Below are 22,481 nucleotides of genomic sequence, written 5' to 3'. Positions count from 1 at the left end.
CTTTAAGTCTGTAAGTACAGGGTGCTCTCACTTGGTCCTGAATAGAACGTTTATACTCTTTATTTCCAGCTCAGGAGCAGTTACTGTCTATTTTGGTCAGGTTTTTTGATAAGCTAAGATTGTGTTGCTGATGTTTATATGTTCAGTATTTGAATGTACGATGCATATTTTAGAATGTATTTGATGATATATCTTCATATATATGTGCACAGATATGCACAGGCCAAAAAAGATCCTACATATGGAGTAACAGTGGATGCAATATTTTTTTTTGAGGTTGTGTGCCTTTGTCCAGTGCCCAGAGAAGCAAATCCACTGTCCTCCTTCCTGCAGGGAGTCTTAGGTTATCATAGCCCACTTTCCGTTACAGTTCCAACCTGGCTGCCTTATTTCTGCACTTGAATTCTTGCCGTGCTTATGTGCTCCCTTCCTACATAATGTAGCCCCCAATTTAGCAAAGTCTTTTAGTCCTCCATTTTTTTCCGATTCTCTTGTAACTGCCATTTTAACAACGCAACTGCTTAAGCTTTTCCCTCCCTCAGTAATTCATCTCAATCCTTCTAAAAATATAGGAAAATGCTAAGAACTGAAAAGATCAATTAGAAAAAGAAATAAGGGGACAGGATATAAAATGGCATACTTTTAGGGTGAAGACAGTCTAATTATTATGGCCTGCAAGACTTCATAAGAAATAGATGGTTCCATGTTTGCATTTTAAGTTTTCTTCTGCAACATCTGGGCTTGATTACTGCCAAATATGGGATACAGAAGTAGGTGGAGAGCCAGGGTTGAGCCTATATAGCTATTTTTATGTATTTATATTCCAAGGCACTTCAGGCCCATGTAGTGGGATCTGGAGGGAAGTGGCTTCATTTCCCTGGATGTTAAATGTGTAAGCCATATAATTTTTTAGGTCATTCTTTTTATTTGAGACTTCTTTCCTTAAGGCAGAAGAATAGCAAAATACTACCCAGTAAATATCTTCCAATACTTTTAGTAAAACTGTAGAATATCTGTTAAAAATGTGGAAATTTTGAAACAGATGGTATTGCACCTTTATAATGGAATATAGGTTTCAAATATTCTTACATCACTCACTTATTTGAAGGACTTATATGCCATCTCTAGAAAATGATGAAATTGATTTGTGTATACAATATGGCTTAGTTCATGCAGTTCCCATTTAATAGGTATGTCAATTGCTACCTCTACAAGGAAAGCTTCCTTTATAACAAAAAATATATATATTTTTTCTTTCTGCTTAAATCAGCCTGGGAGGTTAAACTCAAGAAAGCCTTCTGATTTTACTAGTTATTCCAATCATCTCCAGGAATGGGGACTCTACCACTTCCCTGGGCAGCCCATTCCAATGCCTAATGACCCTTTCTGTGAAGAAATCTTCTTTGATATACAGTTTTAATCTCCTCTGGTGCAGCCTGAGTCCATTTCCTCATGTCCTGTCACTGTGACCAGACAAAACAGATAAAAATATAAGTGGCCCCAGTACTGAGCCCTGGGGAACACCACTTGTAACTGTCCACTGTCCAGATTTAATACTGTTCACAATGACACTTTGGATACAGCCACCCAGCCAGTTTTTCACTCAGTGAACAGCACATCTGTCCAACCCATGAGCAATCAATTTCTCCAGCAGAATATTGGAGAAAACCTGGCTTGTATCAGAAATTGTGCTGCCAGCAAGAGCAGGGAAGTGATCATCCCTCTGTACTCAGCCGTGGTGAACCTAGAGTACTGTGTTCACTTTTGGGCCCCTCACTACAAGAAAGACACTGAGGCCCTGGAGCGTATTCAGAGAAGGTCAACAAAGCTGGTGAGGGGTCTGGAGCACAGGCCTTATGAGGAGCAGCTGAGGGAGCTGGGATTGTTTAGTCTGGAGAAGGGGAAGCTCGGAGGTGACCTAATTGCTCTCTACAACTACCTGAAAGGAAGTTGTGGTGAAGTGGGTGTCAGCCTCTTCTCCCACTAGCCCTAGTGATAGGACTAGAGGGAATGGCCTTAAGTTGCACCAGAGAACATTCAGGTTGGACATTAGGAAATACTTCTTCTCTGAGAGAGCGGTCAGGCACTGGAATGGGGTGCCCAGGGAGGTGGCGGAATCACTATCCCTGGAGATGTTCAGAAATTTTTAGATGTTGTACTGAGGTACCTAGTTTAGTGGGAAATATTGGTGATAGGTGGACAGTTGGACCAGATGATCTTAGAGGTCATTTCCAACCTTGGTGATTCTATGATTCTACAATAATGCATATTTGCCAAATATTTTATTTTATATATATTTGCTGAATATTATTTTTTCTTGTGACAGAATGGCATATAAAGGTTGTACTAGCTGAGGGCTGTATTATTCATGAATTTTTCCCATATGTCTTCTAAAATGAATGCATTTATATTATAACATTCCACAGTGCCATATAGTCTGTGAAAGTAATGCAATTCTTTTCATGGAGATCTCATTTAGCAATTCTATGTAGTGAATTGCCACTGTTTATCACATATTTCCTGGCTATTTTGTAAAGAAAAAGGACACTTATAACCAATACATAACCTATGTTTATATTCTAGTTTTCAAATTTATATCTTTTTATACCTTTTGACAATGTGACATTAAGATTGAGGATCTCCTAATTCTCTAATACAGAAACATGTCCTGTATCTTGCTGGCAGTAGGGGGTCCACTATTTTGAGAGATGAAGTATCTGGTTCTATACCTGAGACACCAGTGAGAAGTGATTTCCTACTCTTTTCTTGACTAGAGATTTATCCATCATTTCTGTAGAAAGAGGAATTTGTTTTTTGGCAACTAATTGGTATAGGTGATGAAAAGCTTTAAATAATGAAATCTTCATAATCAGTTACAGATGCTGACCATTTTTGGTCTTTATTCTGAAAACCAGAAAGGACTGTGGCAGTGCCTCATAAAGACGATTCCTTCAGTTGACACCCTCTTTGGCAGCTTGATCAATGCCTGATTGCATTTTCTTGAAAGCAACATAGTGTTGGTCAGGACCACTAGTAACAAAAGCAGCTTTCTTCCTTGTCATAAGCCTTCATTTGTTCCAGCAGTTTCAAAGTTTTGATGGTCATTGCCTTATGAAAACAAGTGTTTAGAACATTTTGATTCCATTGCAGAGATAACAGGTTAGTGGGAAATTGAGGAAATAATTTTTATTACTACCTGGAAGTATATAATAGAATCATAGAATATCTCAAGTTGGAATGGATCAGTTGGAGTGACAAGGATCACTGCACCCAAATCCTAAGGACTCCTGTCATTGTAGTAGTGTTATAAAATAATGCAAGGGGCAATGCTGCAGTTTGCACTGGTTGTATATGTAACCACTTTTACGCTGACATAATTAAATGTGTGTAATACCTGTAAAATGCCATTGTGTAGTAGTGCACAGTACCCAAAGAACAAGCGAGCCAAATTTTCCATGACAGTACCGCCTTTTATGGTAATCTGAGCCATTCCTTTCTGCTGAGGGAAGGAATGGAGGAATTTGGTTTTATTTTTTTTCTGGGAATGAGCTTTACTGGTATTTTCTTCAGAAGTGGTGGAAGGCCAGATTCTCACTGAGCCATTTATATGTACTTGCCAATCAGAAGCTGGAGCTTTTGTGGACAAGTTCAGTTTCTGTTTCTACAAGGACAGCACTGTGCTGCCCTAACTAAGGCAGTTTGCTGTAAATTTGGAGCATAGGTCATGCTGGAAAGTCAGCAGATGTCCCCTCCTAACTGGCATGGAATATACATGGCTATCAGCTGACTCACCTGCTGGAGAGGGAACTGGATGCTGTCTCTCAAGCATCTTTGGCTGATACCCCTACCATATCAGCCAGAACAGCTACCAGGCTAATTCTTCAACATTCAGTCTGTTTTCCTAAAACTGAGACTTATGCAATCCCATGGCATGTGTCAGTAGGAATTTCTGCCCAAACTTTTCTGCAGAGCTCTGTCAACAATCCAATTTCTACCACAACTGAGTATGGCTTAGTATACTCAGAGATAGAGGCTGGAAAAATAGTATTCTCAGACACTTCAGACCAGAAAGGAAAAAAATTGGTCATTCAGTCCCAGCTCGGGGAAAGGTTGCAGTGTAAACTTATTCCTCATTAGACAGCAGAGAGGTCACCCAGGAGGGCCTGGCTACAAATGATCCGTCTACTGGAAAAGTGTCCATGAGACATTGCACCCTATTGACATTCAGTGAATCCAACTGCAAGACATAATTTCAGAGGAAACTAGGCCCCATTATTTCTACCATTGTTCACAAACAACTCCTTGTTTATTTTTTTAAAATAAACAGTCTCTGAAATAAGGTATCTGTTTGTTTCTGAGTATGAGGATGAATGCTGAACTGTAGATACATTCTCCAATGCCTATCCTTCTTTGAAAGAAAAAATAGAGTAAATGTGTCAAGCCAAATTCTTTATATGTTTGTAGAGTCTTCAAAGTAGCTCAGAAGATAAAAGGAATAAAAAGTTATTCATCCAAAAATCAAAACACTGAAAAAACTGCAGAGTGCCTCTGTGACAGCAGGGGTTGCTTCAGCTGGTTACCTTTGATAATAAATACTATGTTTGGCACTAAACTGATAAGAATATTACTGAAAGCTATTTCAAAGAAAGCTAAAGCTTCTGTTTTCAAAAGCTGGATATAAACAATGTTCCTTTTGTTAAAACTGAAAAACATGTTAAGCATAATTGCCAAGTACTCAAAAAGCAGAATTCTTTGTCTATGAAAAGTTTGTTTTCATTTTTCAAAAGGAGCTGCAGTGACTAACACTACTGCAAAATCCTAGTTATTGGTTATATTACATTATATTCAAGGCCTGAATGAAACTCAAAACCCTGTTCTTTAAGGTATTGTGCAAACACTTGATAAGAGTCAGTCTCTGTCTTCAAGGAGTCCACAGGCAGCCCAGATAAACAAATGGCTGAAAAACAAAAGTACAGGCTGTTAGAGCCAAGGAACTGAAACACAAGAAGATTGAATGACTTACCAATAATCATATCTCTGGCAGATCTGCGTATCTAATGTCCGAATCCAGAAGCAGTGAAGAACTGTAAGTTGTTTGCATAAGAACTCCATGAGAGTCCTGACTGTGAAAATCCTTTTAGCTCTTTCCAAGATTCAGAATGGTGAAATAAATATAATAGAATTACAATTGATTCTGCTGGATTTACTTTTTATGGTTCAATGATATATCCTTTATAACTTTAAGGGATTGGAACTTGGTGTGTTCTACACTAACTTTTTCAAACAATGCAATAATTATTCAGTAATTACTTCAAGTTATTGAAAGCAGTTGGCTAGAGTACCTTTTTGTTCTGGAAGACAGTTCCAAACCACTGATTTCTTAAAACTGAGTATTAGTTATCATGTCATGTTTAATTTTAGTGGAAGTAACTTTCTTCATAGAGAAGCGTGTCAACTCTCCTCCTGATTTTCGGAATTAAGTCTCCTAAGCCTGTATATTTAGAAAAGTTTACCAAGCTTCTGGGAATTATCTTGCAAAATCTTCAACTTATGATGATGCTTTAAATGTGGTTGATAAAGAGGTGACATCAGCATTTAAAAGGAGCAATTGTTTTAACAATAACATACAGTGATGACATAAACAAATATCTACAAATAGAAATTAGAAATAGAAAAATAGAAATAGAAATAGAAAAAACAAATATCTACAAATAGAATTAAATATAGTGTATATGTATATAACAATATTTCAACACATGAACCATGTGATAGGAAGGTTATTAGAAATCAGAGTCAGTAGAAAATTCTCAATCATAATTTCAAACTCACTTTCTATTTTATTTCAGAATTATAGCAGAGAATGGAGCTGTGATACCATCCCATCTGGACTGTACCAGCAGTGATGGGGAGATAATATACAAAAGTTCTCGTGCATAGGAAACCTAATTAATCCAAAAAAATTCAAGATATTTTTTACAGCAAGATAAGCTACTAAGGGCTGTCAGCTCTGTTCTCTCTAGGTATTGAATCCCTACAGAACTTGAATTGACATAACTTGGTCTGTATTTTCAAAACCAAAATACCTCAATAACCAGTTAATATTCCAAACACAACTATGTTCAGCAAACAGACTTCTGTGACTTAAAGAAATTGTTCTCCAACACCTGAATAGATTATTAAGAGGAGACAATTTTTTACTCCGTGGTCTCCGTGAAAACATACTCACCTGCAAGATTTAGAAGCAAAGTAGTCGGTACTCTAGTACTAGTCAGTACTCTACTGCCTTGTGATGTGGTTGATGCCCTGTCCCTGGAGACTTTCAAGGCGAGGCTGGATAAGGCCCTGGGCAACCTGCTCTAGCTGTGGTGTCCCTGTTCATTGCAGGGGAGTTGGTCTAGATGGCCCTCAGAGGTCCCTTCCAACTCTAAGGATTCCATGATTCTACTCAACTTAGATCACATTTGTAGTATGGTAATAGTATAACAGTATGTGATGATGAAAAAGACATGGGATTTATGGAAGACTCCTTACTGATTGTGAAGACAAAATGCATTCTGTAGACTAGTGGGGTTTGCAGAACTAACTCTTTGTGAAGCATTAGTAGGACATTTTCTGAAACAATATTGTCCTTATTTTTACAGTACCATAGTAATACTGAAAGTTTGATATATAAGCACACTCAATTTAATTTACTGAAGAAAACATTAAGATGTAGCCTTAATGATCAAGTGGCTTGTGGTCCCTTTACATCAGATACACAGGGGCTCGTGCTTGAATAACAAAATATTTGAAGAAACTGTATGGATTATGTATACAGATACAATATACAGACACCATTCAATTCTTAGAATAGGAATTCTAGGATAGAACAATTATTATTTTTTAAAATATTCTTTCTGGTTATACGAAATATTTATTTTCAGCATCATTCTACTTCCCAGCACTCATAAAAGCATCCATCCAGGACTGGGCAGCAAAGTCAGAAATAAATTAGAAGTTTCAAAGGACTGAAAGGAACACTAGTAAAACAAGACGTGCAAATCAGCTGCTATTTTAGGAATAAGAAAATATATATGTCCTTCTGATTTGTCTCGTGCATTTCCAATAAGGTGCTTAAACAAATGTATTTTATTTTGTCCATAGAATAGAAAAGGTCCAAGTGGAAAGCTTATTAACTCACACGGATTCTACTTCTGTTTACAAATTGAATGTTATGCCTTTGATGTCTTAGTTGGCTTCTCTTCTTGCCAAACCTGTATCAGTGAGATGGAGAGTTTTCAGAATTTTTTGCCATTCAGTTGCAAGCCTCTCCCTTATGCAAAAATTGTCAGATAACTACATTGTAATGGTGATTCCCTAGGCTAAAAATCACAGAGGTCTATTCTGGGGAGGAAAGAGCAAACAAATCAATAAATAAATACCAGGAGTTGATATAGAAACCAATATATATGGAAACTAACCTGGCTATCTATCATTTTTTTATATTACTCAACTTGACAATGAAGAGCTAACCAACACAGTCAGTGGAGAGCTGTACAATTGCCCAAATAGAAATTCTAACACTGTACTCTGTAGCGTACATTAGCCCCAGTGACTTAATGGTGCAATCTGCAGTGGCTGTGCTTCCTTTCATAGACCCTATATGATGTGTTTCTGCATCTGCAGCTGAATCCCAGCTTTGGTGCACTTGTGTCCTGAGAATAGGCCTCCAGGGCTGATTGAGAGGCCCAAGGAACCCAAACACAAGTCTTGCAGAAGTGGCACAGGGTATATGGAAGAACCATGCCTTCTCAGCTTGCAACAGGAATAATGCACCATAGAGCATCTCAAATCCCACCAGACACCAGTATTTTAGCAGCTGAATTGAACCAGAGAGTTCAAAGCTGAATAGAAAGCTGTGATCTGTGCAAGCCTACTCTCATGCCTACAGAAGCCAAAGTCTGTCTGTATGCAGGATGGATTAATACAAGATTGTAAAATTTACCATTGCTCTAAGACTCAGAGGAAACCTGTGTGAGTTTGATTGACGGACATTTAGCTTAGACTTTATATAATAGTCCTTAAACCACTGAAATTCCACAATGAATTTTTTGAAGATTCCCTGCATCATGGGTAGGTTGACCAATATGACTTCACAGGGGAACATAATTCTTTGGCATAGATTACGTATGTGTAAGACATAAGTGATGAAAGGGGTTTTATGTTTTTTTTTTTTTTTTTCTCTTTAATTGTTTTCTTCTTAGAGAACTTCAAAGTTACCTCATGGTTTGATTTTTCGTCGGTTTGGAAATTGGGATTGAGGCAGTTTGAAGTAGAGCAAAAATAGAGGGTTGTGTATGGTACATTCCTGGCAGACGGGGACTGGCAACCACTGCAGAAAGCCTCCTTTCAGCATAGTTTCCATGAATCTGTTTGTGCTGGTTTTCATTAAGAAGCTTTAGAGTTCTCTTGTGTGTTCTTCCAAAATTTCAAGCTTTTGTTAAGGTTAGTTTGTAGAATTGTTTTTCACAGAAAGCACATGTTGCTTTTTGTACTGCAGACATCAGACTTGCTATTGGAAGCAAGCAGTGAAAGAAGTTAGTTAAAAGACCTGGAAACTTGCTGAGGACACTATGTTGAATCATGAGGAAAGCCTAGACTTAGATCTGGTCTGCTTTGATATCATAGAGTCATAGAATAGTTGGGTTGGAAGGGACCTCAAGGATCATCAAGTTCCAACCTCCCTGCCACAGGCAGAGTTGTCAGCCTCTAGATCAAGTACTAAATCAGATTGCCCAGGGCCCCATCCAGCCTGGCCTTGAACACCTCCAGGAATGGGGCATCCACAGCCTGTCTGTACAGCCTGTTCCAGCACCTCACTAACCCCTCAGTGAAAAACTTCCCCCTGACTTTTAATCTAAATCTCTCCTCCTTTAGTTTAAAACCATTCTCCCTTGTCCTATCACTACCCATATAAAAAGTTGATTTCCCTCTTGTTTATAATCTCCCTTTAAATATTAGAAGGCCCTAATGAAGTCTCTCTGCACCCTTCTCCAGACTGAACAAGCCCAGCTCCTTCAGCCTGTCTTTGTAGGAGAGGTGCTCCAGCTCTCCGAACATCTTCATATATCATATGGGGAAATTTTAGGTTGGTAGAGAGCTGACTAGCTCTGTAGCAGCTCTGTTTCCCCCACCTCATACAAGAGAAATAGAATATCGGAGAATACCTTTTCCTGACCTGAAAGCTCAGGAAAAGGTAAAAGTGGTGTACCATATTCTTCTTCACTCTCTCTGCTCTTCAGACTTTCTCTATTATTCATGTAGGAGTCCAGATATGTTAAACTTACATACGTATACTGCATGTCTTTCTAGGTAGGGTTAGTGATCCCAGGACTTTTTCTCTTCATCAGTAAATGCATTCATTCTGAACTGATTCTTATCTGCTGCAAAAGGAATTTATATATTATTACTGTCCACAGATCCCAGGTGTCTCTGTGATACTGCCAGACTAATGCTGAGCATTCCAAGATGATTATTTTTTCTGGAATAATAGTAGCAAGAGATTTTATCTGTGAAATTCCTGCATACGGAGATCTGGCACAGTGCTCTTGATTCTGAGAAACCAGGTAAATCGCATGCTCATATAGACACAGAGTGGTTTTGCAAACCACACAAAGTGCATAGCTAAGCAACTGCAGAATTATAGGAACTGCTATGGGGATCATTTCTCTTTTACATCTTCAAAAAAAATCATTACTACAATTTTTTCATGTCAGTCTTCCCCTTAGAGTACCTAAACTTACTTTGCCAGAAAGTATTAGTTTCCTTTCTTCCTTGTCATCTCCAGCCCTGTTATGTTGTTCTGAGATTTACAGTGACTGTTCGACACATAAAAGTTCACCTCTTTCTTAGAACATGGGTTTCCTATGTTTTTTTTTCATTTAGTTTATTAAATATAAAGTCACACTGTATCTCAGTAGGTTTAATACAGTTTTTAGGAACAGAGTTTCTCATTGTTTATCATTCTGATGTTCCCTGATGCCAAAGATACACATCTGGCCCTGGAGCGGACCCTAACAAGCATTTGAAATCTCTGTCAGTTGTTCTAACCTTGCCACCTTCTTTGCCTCTCTTGTGAATTCATCCAGTCACATATGTCCACAAGGCCATAACATTGTCCCCAGACCTCAGAACTGACCTTGCACTCTGTCATGTCCTGCCCACAAGGGTGCAGGAAGGTCATTGCTGTTGGCTGCTGTCCTTGACAGCCATGCAGGAAACTGCCATGGGCTTGGGTGGGGTTGCTCTCTTGTAATTGCTGAGGCAGAGGGACAGCCTGGGTCAGGTTCTAATAACCACTGTCTGTAGCTATTGTATGCTTGGGCAGCCATTAGCAGGCAGATTTATTTATTTCAAGATCTACCAACTATTTTGCTTTTTGCATACAGTTTTTGACTTCTAGGTAAGCAGTTGAGCAGAAAAAAAAATGAGTTAATATAAGTAGGGGCAATAGATAATAACTGTGTACGCGACAAGGAATTTGCCTTCATTTTCTGTATGTCAGTTATACATCTCCTTCCATGTTTCTCATTTTGCACAGATCTAGGTATTTGTTCACACCAAAATAAGCTGTACAGTCATGGGATGTGTCTGCAGGTCTTCCTTCCAACTTTTCACTAGCTACTTGGAGTACAAGCTAAAGAAGGTGATAGCATGTATCCCACCTGCTCTTCCTTTTTGCACATACTTATGTGTAAATAATAGTATTTAATTTATGTATAGCCGCTCAACTTCAGAAATTATTATTCTCTTTAAAAGCAGATATTTTAGAGATATTGAAGAAACAATAATCAAAGGCCCTTGCAGCAGTCTGTATATTGGTCTATGCTGTAGGAGATAGAATCACAGAATCATAGAATTGCTCAGGTTGGAAAGGACCTTCAAGATCATCAAGTCCAACTGCAACCTAACCATACTACTCTAACAACCCACCACTAAATCGTGTCCCCAAGCACCACATCCAAACAGTTTTTAAACATATTCAGGGATGGTGACTCAACCACCTCCCTGGGGAGCCTGTTCCAGTGCTTAACAACCCTTTCTGGAAAGAAGTTTTTCCTCATATCCAACCTAAACCTCCTCTGGTGCAACTTGAGACCATTTCCCCTTGTCCTGTCACCTGTCACCACTGAGAAGAGACCAACCCCACTCTCACTGCAATCACCTTTCAGGTATTTGAAGAGAGCAATAAGATCTCCCCTCAGCCTCCTCTTCCCCAGAATAAACAGCCCCAGTTCCTTTAGTCTCTCCCCATAGGGCATATTCTCCAAGCCCTTCACCAGCCTTGTTACCCTTCTTTGGACCTGCTCCAGCACCTCAATGTCCCTTCTGTACTGAGGCGCCCAAAACTGAACACGGTACTCAAGGTGAGGCCTCACTAATGCCGAGTACAGGGGCAGGATGACTTCCCTAGTCGTGCTCACCACACCATTCCTGATCCAAGCCAGGATGCCATTGGCCTTCTTGGCCACCTGGGCACACTGCTGGCTCATATTCAGCCAACTGTCCATCAGCACACCAAGGTCCCTTTCTGTCAGGCAGCTTTCCAGCCACTCCTCCCCAAGCCTGTAGGGTTGCCTGGGGTTGTTGTGACCAAAGTGCAGGACCAGACACTTGGCCCTATTGAAACTCATGCGGTTATATGGATATGCTTCTTCAGAATCAAACTGTCTGTTCACTTTGCATCATACAATTTATACCTGAAATATTAAGATAAAGGAAAAAAATATATCATTTTTGCTGAAATTGAGGATTGAAGAACTGCTGGTCTTTTTATTTTTCCTTCTTCTTTTAATGTCTGTGGACCAGATAAATGAATGGCAAGAAGCTTTTCCCCACCACGCTGCAGTGTCAATTTTTAGTGTAGAAAAGTATGCTCCAAGATCAAATCCCAGCATGCCATATTTCAGTAGATGCTGCTAGAGAGACTTACAGGGTTATGTTAGACTCCATGATTGCAGTTCACACAGTGCAAGAGAGATCCATAGTGTGTGTTTGCAGATTAGATCAGAACATCTGGCTGGTGGGCCTCATCTCATCACTGGTGCTTCCCTCCAGTTCATCCCTTTTCCTGAAAACTTCAAGGAATGCTTTTTTGGCCATCTTACCCTAAAACCCATATTGTTTAGCCAAAATCTAATACTGTCAGCCACAACATCAGCCTGAGAGGAATGGTGATTCTTCACAGCCACACAGCTCCACACTTGTGGACACAATCCAAAACAGCCCAAATCAGTCTCCTGGCAATGCTCTGGTTAATCCACTCTGGTTTAGATTTGTTTCAAAAGATTGGTTTTATTAAATTTTATTATTTTTTTACATATATTATTATTTTTATTATTAAGTTTTAAATTTAGATTGGTTTGATGGTTTCAAAAGTAAAGAACTTCTTTTGAAAATATCCCCAGGTGCATCTCTTAGTATCTGAACAGGGCCAAGGGATCCTTTGTCTTTCCTTTTCTTTGTGTCTGCAGCATCCCTGGAGCAGCCCTTCCTCAGAGAGCAATGCAGCCTGCAAATTCTCCATGGCTGGAGCAGATTCTTTCTGAACATAAGCATGGTAGAAGATGAGTTTCATTGTTGAAATCCTATTTCCTGAGAATTAATTTAGTTCATATTGATTGTAACATGGACACCCAATATTTCAGTAAAGGACAATTTTTTTTTGTATAGTACACGCTAGCAAGAAAGATTATAGTCAGTTGCTTGAACTATATGTTCTTTAAATGATTGTGTGCTTTGTTTTGTTTTGTTTTGTCTTCTCAATTACCATATCTCTCCTGGCTTATTTGAATTTGAAATACTTCCTGGAAAAGCCTGTCTCTCTCCATAATTATGTAGGGATCTCCTGGAGAGCTACAATATTAATATTGATAGGGACATTTGGGGACATTTGAGTGGATATTGAGAGTTCCAGGTTCCTCATGTATGAAGCTCTGGAATCTTCTTACAAAACTAATGAGGTCTAGAATTTTAGAATATAACAGTTCTAGGGTGGAAATGTATTTCTTACCTTGCCATTTGGCACCTCTCCAGAAATCCCTATTTAATTTATTTTAAATAAAAAAAAGAAGAATCCTACTGAATACATAGAAGAAGAAAAGAAATTCTGGATTTGTATCCCTCTTACCTTTCCAAAATAGAAGTTCTCTGAGTTACAAATACAATTAATAAAATTCTGAAAAGGCTGTCTGCAAATCTCTGGATGAGCTATAATTAGAAATGAACTTGCAGATGAATCACTTTCCAAAAATAAGGAAAAAAGGCCTTGCTTCATCATATCAATGTTTTAAATAGAAACGCTTTGTTCATTAGCCAGACTAATTGTGGCTATAAAATTAACGCTTTGACAGACTTGAAAACAAATTGCTAAATCTGTAGTGATACATTTTCAGTTCCTGTAGCTTAGTGATCATTTTTTTCCAAAGGAAACTTACTTGCTATAAAGGAAATACTGGTTTTCTTACAAATAAGGATAACTTCAATCTTGTCCCTTCATATCCTAATGTTTAGCACTATTAATATTTAGCAGCAATGCAGATTTCAATCAAAAAATAAAAATATTTTCTTGAAACTGGAAATGTAAAACATATTTAAATATATTTCATTTCTCTATGAAGCCTGTGGTTCTTAAATGCCCAGGACAATTTGAAAGTACACTTTATATTTTACTTTCATCTTATCGGGCTACATAATTGAATCCTTAGCAGGTTTGGTAATGACTACTCTGGTGCTGTTGCACATTATCCATCACTCGTGGTGTCCCTAGGGGATGAAGTTTCACCCCCTTCCAGCCCCTGAGTACCAGCTTTTTTCATGGAGGTTGTGGTCTGTAGGGCAAGTCTACAGCTTATTTCATCCCATCTCATTGCCTTTAAAACTGGAAGAAGCCACCAGAGGGATTTTACTTAGCCATGTCTTGTCTGTGAAGTGATATGGTTTTCTGCCCTGAGTTACCTGCTGAAAAGGAGGCCTTGTACTTAAGTGAACTCAAAATGCCATCTAGGATCAGACTGTGCCAGGAAGCCAGGCTGGAACATAACTAGGCTCTTATATTAATATCCTTTGGGCTTGAAATGACATTATTTTAACTTGCAGAGAGGCATGTGACAGTGATGGGTCTTGATTTGTATTTGTTTTGCAATAGTCCCTTGAGGTTGTAACCAGAGCCTCAGTAAACACATCCGTGCTAAGTGCCTGAGCATGGTTAGAGTCTGTGAGAGCTGCCCCTCGTTAGGTGGAGGCAGGGCAGCCATATACGTGAGTGTTTTTATTCCATTGCACAGTTCAAAGGAACAGAAAATATCAGTAGCCCTAATGAGCCTAACAAGGTTTGTGCAGAAACTTCCAGTTACGAATATCAAGAGAAAGACAGGAAGGCATGGGAACAGACTGCCAGGGAGCTGCACACAGACTGCAGTTACACTGCAGCACACCTGAGGCTGGCATCATGAGCTGGAGTGCTAGTGTCCTCAGGCTCCCTGGCAACTCACTGGAAGGTTCTCAGCTAGCTGTGACTGATACACACTGTGCGGCCTCCAGCTCAAACAGCAGTGTGAGGATGGCCGTACGGGTGAACTGGTGGGAATCCACCTCAGCACAGGCCCACACCCTGAGTTGACATTCAGTGTGGACACAACCTCAAAATGTCATGTGTTCAGGCACCCATCTGGACGGGTAGGGCCAATAAACAGAGAGCAGGGAGCGAGCATGTGCAGTTGTTCCGAGGAAGCCATTCTGTGCCAAAGTAAGTTACCAACAGTTGTCATTTAAGTGGGAACAAGCTTCGGTGAGTACGTTTTGCATATTTTTAGAATGGAACCAGATGTTCCTCAGCCCGTGTTATAAACTTGCAACGTATGTTTAAGAAAATTAGACAAGTAGTTTACTGAGTCGTGTTAGTGAGTTGGGGTATCTGAAGAACTGTGTCTGCTTATGGTGACTGAGTTACATTTCTGAATCAAAATATATTTCCCAAGGTTAGATCCAGCAATATTCAAATTGCCATTCCTGCAATTTTAATATAGCCCCAGCATGAGTCAAGCTTTTGTTGCTGCTGTTAGAAAGGAACATTATCTGCCCTTCAGGAAAATTGCTCTGAATCACTGTTGAAGTTTGGGTGAGTGTGTTACTAGAATCATTTTCTGGTTTTAATAATTTTAATTTTACCTGCTTGATGCTTTTGCATTTCTTGTCGTGGCATGCTTTTAGTCTGCAGCCAGGAATCCAGGCTGCAGTGATATATTAGTCTTCAGAAGGAAGCAAGTTGCTCTATCTAATTCATCTGAGAAATTCTTTTTGGTTACCCAGTCTGTTTGAAATTGTCAAGACACCTCCCCTTCCGCCCAGCTTCTAAGACCTGAAGCATTAGCATCCCCACCTATGTATGTGTGGCTTCCTGTTACAGTAATATTCATAGCAGTTCTGACCTTTGAATGAACTTTTAAGAATCAATAACAGCAAGATGGAAGACAGGTCAGCAGCAGATTTCCTCTTGTCTGAGTGCAACCAAAGTTATTGCTTGGAATATCTAAGATGTATAAATTTGGAGCTATCATAATCACGTTTATGCAGCATTTTTGCAGGGAATATACGGATTTCTTGAGCACTGTCATGTAGCTGCTGTTGAAAGGAAATAATACAGTGCAAGAGTTAATTGTGTCATTAATGGTTTTTAAGCTGTTGTATATTGATTTTCACATGGCAGAACTACCACAAGAGGCCTTAACAGCCAGTGCTGAAGAATTATTTTCCTGACTATATTTTGCCACAGGGAAAGTGGAACTGGATTAGAAACCTTTCTCAGAGACTTGCTGCCTCTGAAACACCATTGAAGTGTGCATTTCTTCTCCCTTTAGATTATAGAAATACAATTGACACAGTTACCGTGTATTTGAGCTAGCTGAGCACAAGCAGATATTGTTCAAGACACAAAGTTTGCCTGTTCAGATCCATTATAGTAATTCCTCAGCTTTCTGAAGCTCCTTCCAAAATCAAGATGTTCATGTAATGAATTAGACATTTATGCTATTTGCACATATTGAGGAAACCAAGCCTTGAAATTTCCCCTAATTTCACTGCCTAAAAGTGAAGTTCTAGCTTAATTAAGCATTTTACTTCTACATAGCTGGCACCTCTAGAAAGTGCTTATTGCACTCTTTTGCCTACCAAAGAAGCCTGGCCAACTAGTTTAAACTGTAACTATAAATTAAAGTCTGGCTTCAGGGTGCATCAAGTTAAGTGAGATGAATCCCATCCCTAAAGGTGACAGTAATGGGTCTCACAGAGTGAGCGATCTACCTTGTAATTAGAGTGAATTTTTTCAGCCAAGGCTGCCCACGTCCTTCCATAGAATCAGTAAAGCAGAGCCTTGTTCCAGAGCCGCCTGGTGCTGCTGTAATTTGTAGAGCTTATATCTGCAACTGCAGTGTTGCAAACAGTTATTCTAAAAAGTCCACATTAACATCTCTGTTTTTCTCTTCTATTTTCCTGGCTGACTGAATGGAGAGATCATTGTTACAGATAGTGATAGCTATAGAAACTTTTGGTAGCGTCTCAAAAGGGTTGCTTTGAGAAATGCTCTTTTTCTATGTCCATGTTGTTTGAAAATTGTGTCTACTCATTCAGCCAGCCTAACAAAAATGTCTGAAAATACACAGAAAATAAAGCAAATTTGCTGGAGTCTGACAGCTTCCATTTGATGAAAAGTTGTTTGGTCAAATGTAATTTAAAAACCAGGAAATGTAAAACGAAGGAGAATTTTTAATGGCTTTTGTTTTAGATATTATCATAATTTTCTGAAAGAGAACAAAGGAAAAGACATTTCCACACATGTTCTACATGAATTGTTAGTGTCAACTTTGAATTTCCTTGTTTCTTCCTACTTTTATAAGACATCATTAATATAGAATTGTTTTGTCTGAGAATAAGTCTTGTGTTTATTCAAATTCTTAGGTGCATAATATTAAAAGATTATTTGCTGTCTTTCCCTATGTATCTCTTCCCTTTTTTCCTTCTTTTTTTTTCGTCTTTCAAAGGGATCACTGAAGTTTGCCATGTACATCTTTAGCGCTCTTAAACATTAAGCCACCTTGTAATTTGCCCAAAACTGGCTCATAGCTGAAACTGTTCATTGCATGTGCTGATCTAAGGCTGGTGAATGCCCCTAAGAACTACCTCAGCCTGTTTCGTTGCACTTTTGTCAGCGTTTGAAAGTGGTGGCTAAGTTTGGGAAAGGCAGATGCTGTTACTTATAATCTGCCCTTTCTCAGAGTTTCACCTGAGATCTGTAGTATCTCCTCCATCACTCTGCAATGTGATTTTCTACCTTCCTTACTTTCCTTACGAGTCAAAATATATGGCTTTGATTCCTTAGCTCTTCTGAAGCCCTCGCAGATCAGGCTCAGCTACTTCTTTCCTCACGGATGTCTGCCTACTCCAATTCCTTTTTATTTCCTGCTTGCTGAACAAGATAGTGTGCAAGGTCACATCTTAACTGCCACTTTATCTCCAAGCAGTCCCCAGCTACCAAACATCCTGACTGAACCCACAGTCAGTACCAAGTCTTGAACCTCTTGCCAGACACTGGAGTTGTTTTCATGTCATACTAGACCACATTCTCTAAGCAGCGCGCAGGCAGCTTCTCACAAGTCTCACAAATACAGGAGCCTGTGCTGCTCTTACTAACAGCAGGCAATTTTGCTTGGTGGTTCCAGAAAATGACGAAGAGCAAGAGGCTCTGTTATCACTGGACAAGCCAGGCTGGTATTCCCAAGGTAATGCTATCCATCTTTATGAACTACTGAAGAAGATGACTGGCAAGTTGGACCCCAAGGTATGTTAAAAGTGGGATTAAATCTTTGTAAAAATATCCTGTTTCTGTATGAATATCACCAGATGATCTTGCATTACAGCTGATGATGTGATAAATCACGCATTTTTGCTCTTCATACACCGCTTTGGGGTAGAGCAATTCCATTACTTGTCAAAGCTGACTATTGTATCCAGCTTCGTTGCTGATGTTTACTGAAATGATCTATCAATGCACAAAATGATAGACTCACCTTTGTTAGCTTACTCCACACCTTCTCCAATGCATAATATTTCCTGTCTTGCTGTTGGTGAAGAGGTCTGTGCACATGCTCTGCACTAAAAGGAAGGCAGGGCATGCAGCTGCTACTTCCTTGGATATGTGACAAAAGATGCATCAGGAGTGACAAACTACAGCTCAAGTTGCCCGCTTCTTCACTGTCTTCTAGTAACCAACTATTTATCATTTATTTAGCAATGATGGGCCCATTCTAGAGTCTAAAATGTTACACTATTCCTGATGGATACAAGTTTAAAAAACTGCAGTCCAGAACTGGAAGGAGTGTATACTCTTTTTGTTGTTAGAATATGTAAACTTTCTAGGTAAGGTGTTTTATGCTGAGTGCTTGGTTATGCATTTCTGCAGCTTCATGTAGAATCAGACTGTCATCAGAAAATCAATCTCCCTGAGAAAACAGATCAAAAAATGAAAGGGTGACATCAGTGAAAATTAGGATCACTTTATTTTAATGACAACTCTGCATGGATGAAAAGGCTACTTGTAGGTGGGAGTATTTTTCTGTAGTGGGTTGACTACCACCTGGGTACAGAAGAGTTCTGAATCCTCAAGATGCTCTGTGTTTTCCCATTTCCAAAGTTGTCCAAAATGCATCCCAGTTGGTCTGCACATTTTCTTTTAAGTCTTTTCCACTGCTTCCTGGCAAACTATTTCTGTCAGTCAAAGAACTCAGTGCCATCATGTGTGCCAGTCCTACATGGGCATTCCAAGGCAGTGCCCCCAGAGGATCAGAGCTAGGAGGGGATGTGGAGTCAGCCTTTTCCTTACTGAACTGTTTGAAGATAAAAGCCCAAACATTAATAAGATCTGTGTGTGTCGTGGCCAACTGTAAACACAGAGGAATTTTTATTAGGTTGTTTTAAAGCTCTTTTTCTCTCTCTGCAAAATACAGTTTGCTTGTGTTTTCCTCCAATACAAAGAACTTTTAATTCGCTCCTTCCCTCATAGGTTGTTTATTTTGGTGACAGCATGCACTCAGATATTTTCCCAGCTCATCACTATAGCAACTGGGAAACTGTCTTCATCTTGGAAGAGCTTCTAGGGGACAAAGTTATGGTGCCTACAGAGACTGAATCTGAGCCCTTGGAGAAGAAAGGAAAATACGAGGTAAGGGTTCCTTGCAGATATTTCCTAGAACAGACAGAAATAATCTGCAGAAAAGCCTCCTTCCACCTGTGCTGAGAGTGAGCCTGCTTATCTCACCAGGCTGCTGGCCCCATCTCTCACAGACATACTCTCCTAGCTACATCAGGACCACACCATCCTGTCCCAGTTTGGCATTGCATGGGCATCACAGAGCCTTCATTACCCTGACTTAACTCAGAAAAAGAGCAGTGCATATGGTCCCTTGTTCATAAAACAGAGACTTCTCCTTTCTAGTAACGAGAACCTGCTCTGTGTCATACAAGAAGTTTCACAGAAGCTTATCAGTTCCAGCACTTGAGTTCCACTCAGTTCATAACATTTCCCTGCATGTCATGGCTGTAGTTTTTATGAGGTTGTTTTAAAGTTCTTTTTCTCTCTCTGAAATACACTTTGCTTGTGTTTTCCTTATATACAGAGAACTTTTCAATTTTTGTTTCCTGCAGAGGCTGTTTATTTTGATGACAGTTGCACTCACATACGAGGAACTGTTCCTAAGAGTGGACAGATGTGAACTACTGGTTGTTTCCTCAGATAAATAATAAAATTTTCATGTTGATTGCAGTTGGGAAGCAGGTCCTTAACACTAGTACCACTCTAATTGCTACTCAGGGTGAAATTTTACTACAGTTTATCTTTGTCTCCACTGCTAAAGAACAAAGTAGGTAAGGAACAACACTTACGTGGTAGCATTGTACCTCCAGTGTGCCATGCTGAGGAACTACAGTCCATTTTCAGCAAGGGACCTCTGCAAACTTGCCACTAGATAACAAGAAGAAGGAAATTCATCCTCTTAGTAATTCTCTACTTTTTAAATTTATTTTTTAATTTGTCTATCTGATGTTTTCCCCCACTATCCTGATTTCTAAACTAAGGTCATACAAGGACATTTCACTTAGTGAAATCATAGAATCATAGAATCATAGAATTAGCTAGGTTGGAAAAGACCTACAAGATCACCTAGTCCAGCCATCCACCTACTACCAATAACCCCACTAAACCATGTCTCTCAACGCTATATCTAAACGTTTCTTGAACACCTCCAGGGACGGTGACTCAACCACCTCCCTGGGCAGCCCATTCCATAAATGTAGTCGTTAATGTTTAGGCTTTTTCCTGAAGAGTAGGGAAAAAAAAAAAAAGGACAAACAAAGTGCAGTCTCCTATCAAGATAAATGTGCTCCTCAGTAAAAAAAAAAAAAAAAAAGAAGAAGAAGAAGAAAGAAAAAAGGAAAGGTGAGGAGTAGTGCTACATGAGTTAATAAAATGTGATGTAACTAACTAGTGCTGTAAAAATAACTTCCTATCCTCCATAAATCTTTTGTTTGTCTGACTGGAGACTCATTGCTGCTTTGAACACACATCTCCCTAAGCTTGTTTTTTTCAACTCAACCATTGGTTCTGAAGCATGCTCAATATATGCTCCTGAAGCAGCATATTTAAACAAGCAGCCAGAACATGTTTCTTTTCCTGGAAGTGCAAAGGAAGAGTTACTGAGTGATGTGTTTCTAAGCCCTTGTTGATGATTTATTTTTTTATCTTGTTGCAATATCTCCGATCAAGATCCATCTTCTTTATCACTGAAGTTATCAAGTAGGAAAGTGAGACTTTTAGACAGGTGTCTGACATTTCACTAAAGCTGTAGCAGTCATGATAGACAGCAGCATCTCAGGGAGATAACACCTCTGCCACAGAAAACCCCTGTTCAGTTTACATCCGCTACCAGTGACAGCGAGTAAGCAAGGGAGAAATGAATTGTCTTGATTAAAGGAATCAGAACCAAGGGGGCCATGTAGGTCAGTGGTGTTATTTCATTACCATGCTGCTCACTGGAGTCTGCACAACAGGTCACATCCATATCTCTGCAGTTGACTGGACACCACTGACTTAACAGGACTAGTTCAAAGAGATTCCCTTTACAAGCCCATGGAAGTTTTATTTTTATTCCCCTAATCAACTTTTCCCATTAACCCTCTGGTTAGGAGTGGAGGAAAGCCAACTCAGAGGACTGCACAAAGTCAGGTGTTCTGGGAAAATTAGGCACTAGTGAACAAGATGAATGGGAAGGCTAGTGAATAATACTAAATCTTGTTCATCTCCCAGAAATACACAATTGCAGATTTTGCACACCATGCTGTGTGTGCAAAGAGGGACTGAAAATTTAATTCAAGACGCAATCCTCCCTTCTATCAATCTTCACTAAATATTATTAAATAAATGAAATATTGACTCTAATTTGCAATTGCATCTTTCAGAAATAACAAAAACTGTTTTCAGTCTCATGACTGGTACTTCATCACTAACAGAGAGAGGGAAAGAAAACCTCCTCACACACAAACTGAGAGTAATTTCCATTTTCATTAACAGTTTTTGTCTTTTCCACTTCAGTTAAATGCCTGATCTAAGCCAGATACACAGAACTGTGAAATTATGGAAACAACTGCAGTTCTTTTGAGTATATGAGTCATAACCAAATGAGTAAGAGAATGGCAAACTAAAAACTATTTATGTAATTACTTGGCTCTTAAGTGAATGGCAGCATACAAGGAAAGAAAAGAAAAAAAAGAAACAACAACAACAACAAAAAGCAAGCATTGTGTTGAAACTAGATTCTTCTCAGATTTGGGGGGGTTGTTTGCTTGGCTGGAGGGTTTGTTTTTTTCTTCTGTTCTTTAAATGTGTGATCAATTTCATCAATGAAATCTCTAAGAAAAGCTGGATTTCATCCCAGGATTTTAAGGGAAAACATTACAGAGGAGCTAGTATGCTTGTAAAAAACAAGGTTGTAGGAGTGAATGGAGTAAAAAGGGAATAAGCCATTGGCAGATATAGACAATATTTCTGCAGTTAGAAGGAAAACCTGATTTTCACAGTACTGCCTAGTGGCTGTTCAGGAGGTCAAGCCCTTGAATCCCGTGTTTCCAGGACTCTGAAGTGAGTGACCTCAGCCAAGGGCTGATTGCTCCAGGCCTCTTGGCTCTGTTTATCTCTATATTCCTGTTTATCTTCAACACAAATCTAACAGTACTTCCAGGAACAACCTGTTGGGCTGCTGTGAAGCCCAGCCAGTTAGAGAGATATCCTTAAAGCAATATCCTTAACGTGGCATGGCTGTTTTATTCAGGTACATTAATTCACTATGGCCCTTAACAGCACCGTTCTGCTGGTGGAAACACCGCAAAAACCTGCTGTT

General features: G+C 39.3%; 1 protein-coding gene across 3 annotated transcripts in view; it reads left to right on the top strand.

The window, feature by feature from the left end:
* The window catches only part of NT5DC1 (5'-nucleotidase domain containing 1), a 138,707-nt gene that overhangs the window by 99,241 nt on the left and 16,985 nt on the right, over positions 1-22,481 (top strand). For all 3 annotated transcript variants that reach the window (XR_002437385.1, XR_002437386.1, XM_021392840.1), the window contains exons 9-10: positions 17,754-17,872; positions 19,094-19,252. Coding sequence is in view for 1 of the 3 variants with exons in the window: in XM_021392840.1 (XP_021248515.1) it covers positions 17,754-17,872; positions 19,094-19,252 (278 nt within the window). In the remaining 2 variants the exon portion in view is untranslated. The remainder of the gene's footprint in view (positions 1-17,753; positions 17,873-19,093; positions 19,253-22,481) is intronic.

This window comes from Numida meleagris, chromosome 3 (genome assembly GCF_002078875.1).
Source record: "Numida meleagris isolate 19003 breed g44 Domestic line chromosome 3, NumMel1.0, whole genome shotgun sequence".
Classification (NCBI taxonomy): domain Eukaryota; kingdom Metazoa; phylum Chordata; class Aves; order Galliformes; family Numididae; genus Numida; species Numida meleagris.
The sequence above is the reverse complement of the archived record's forward strand: the minus strand, read 5'-3'. Positions and strand labels throughout refer to the sequence as shown.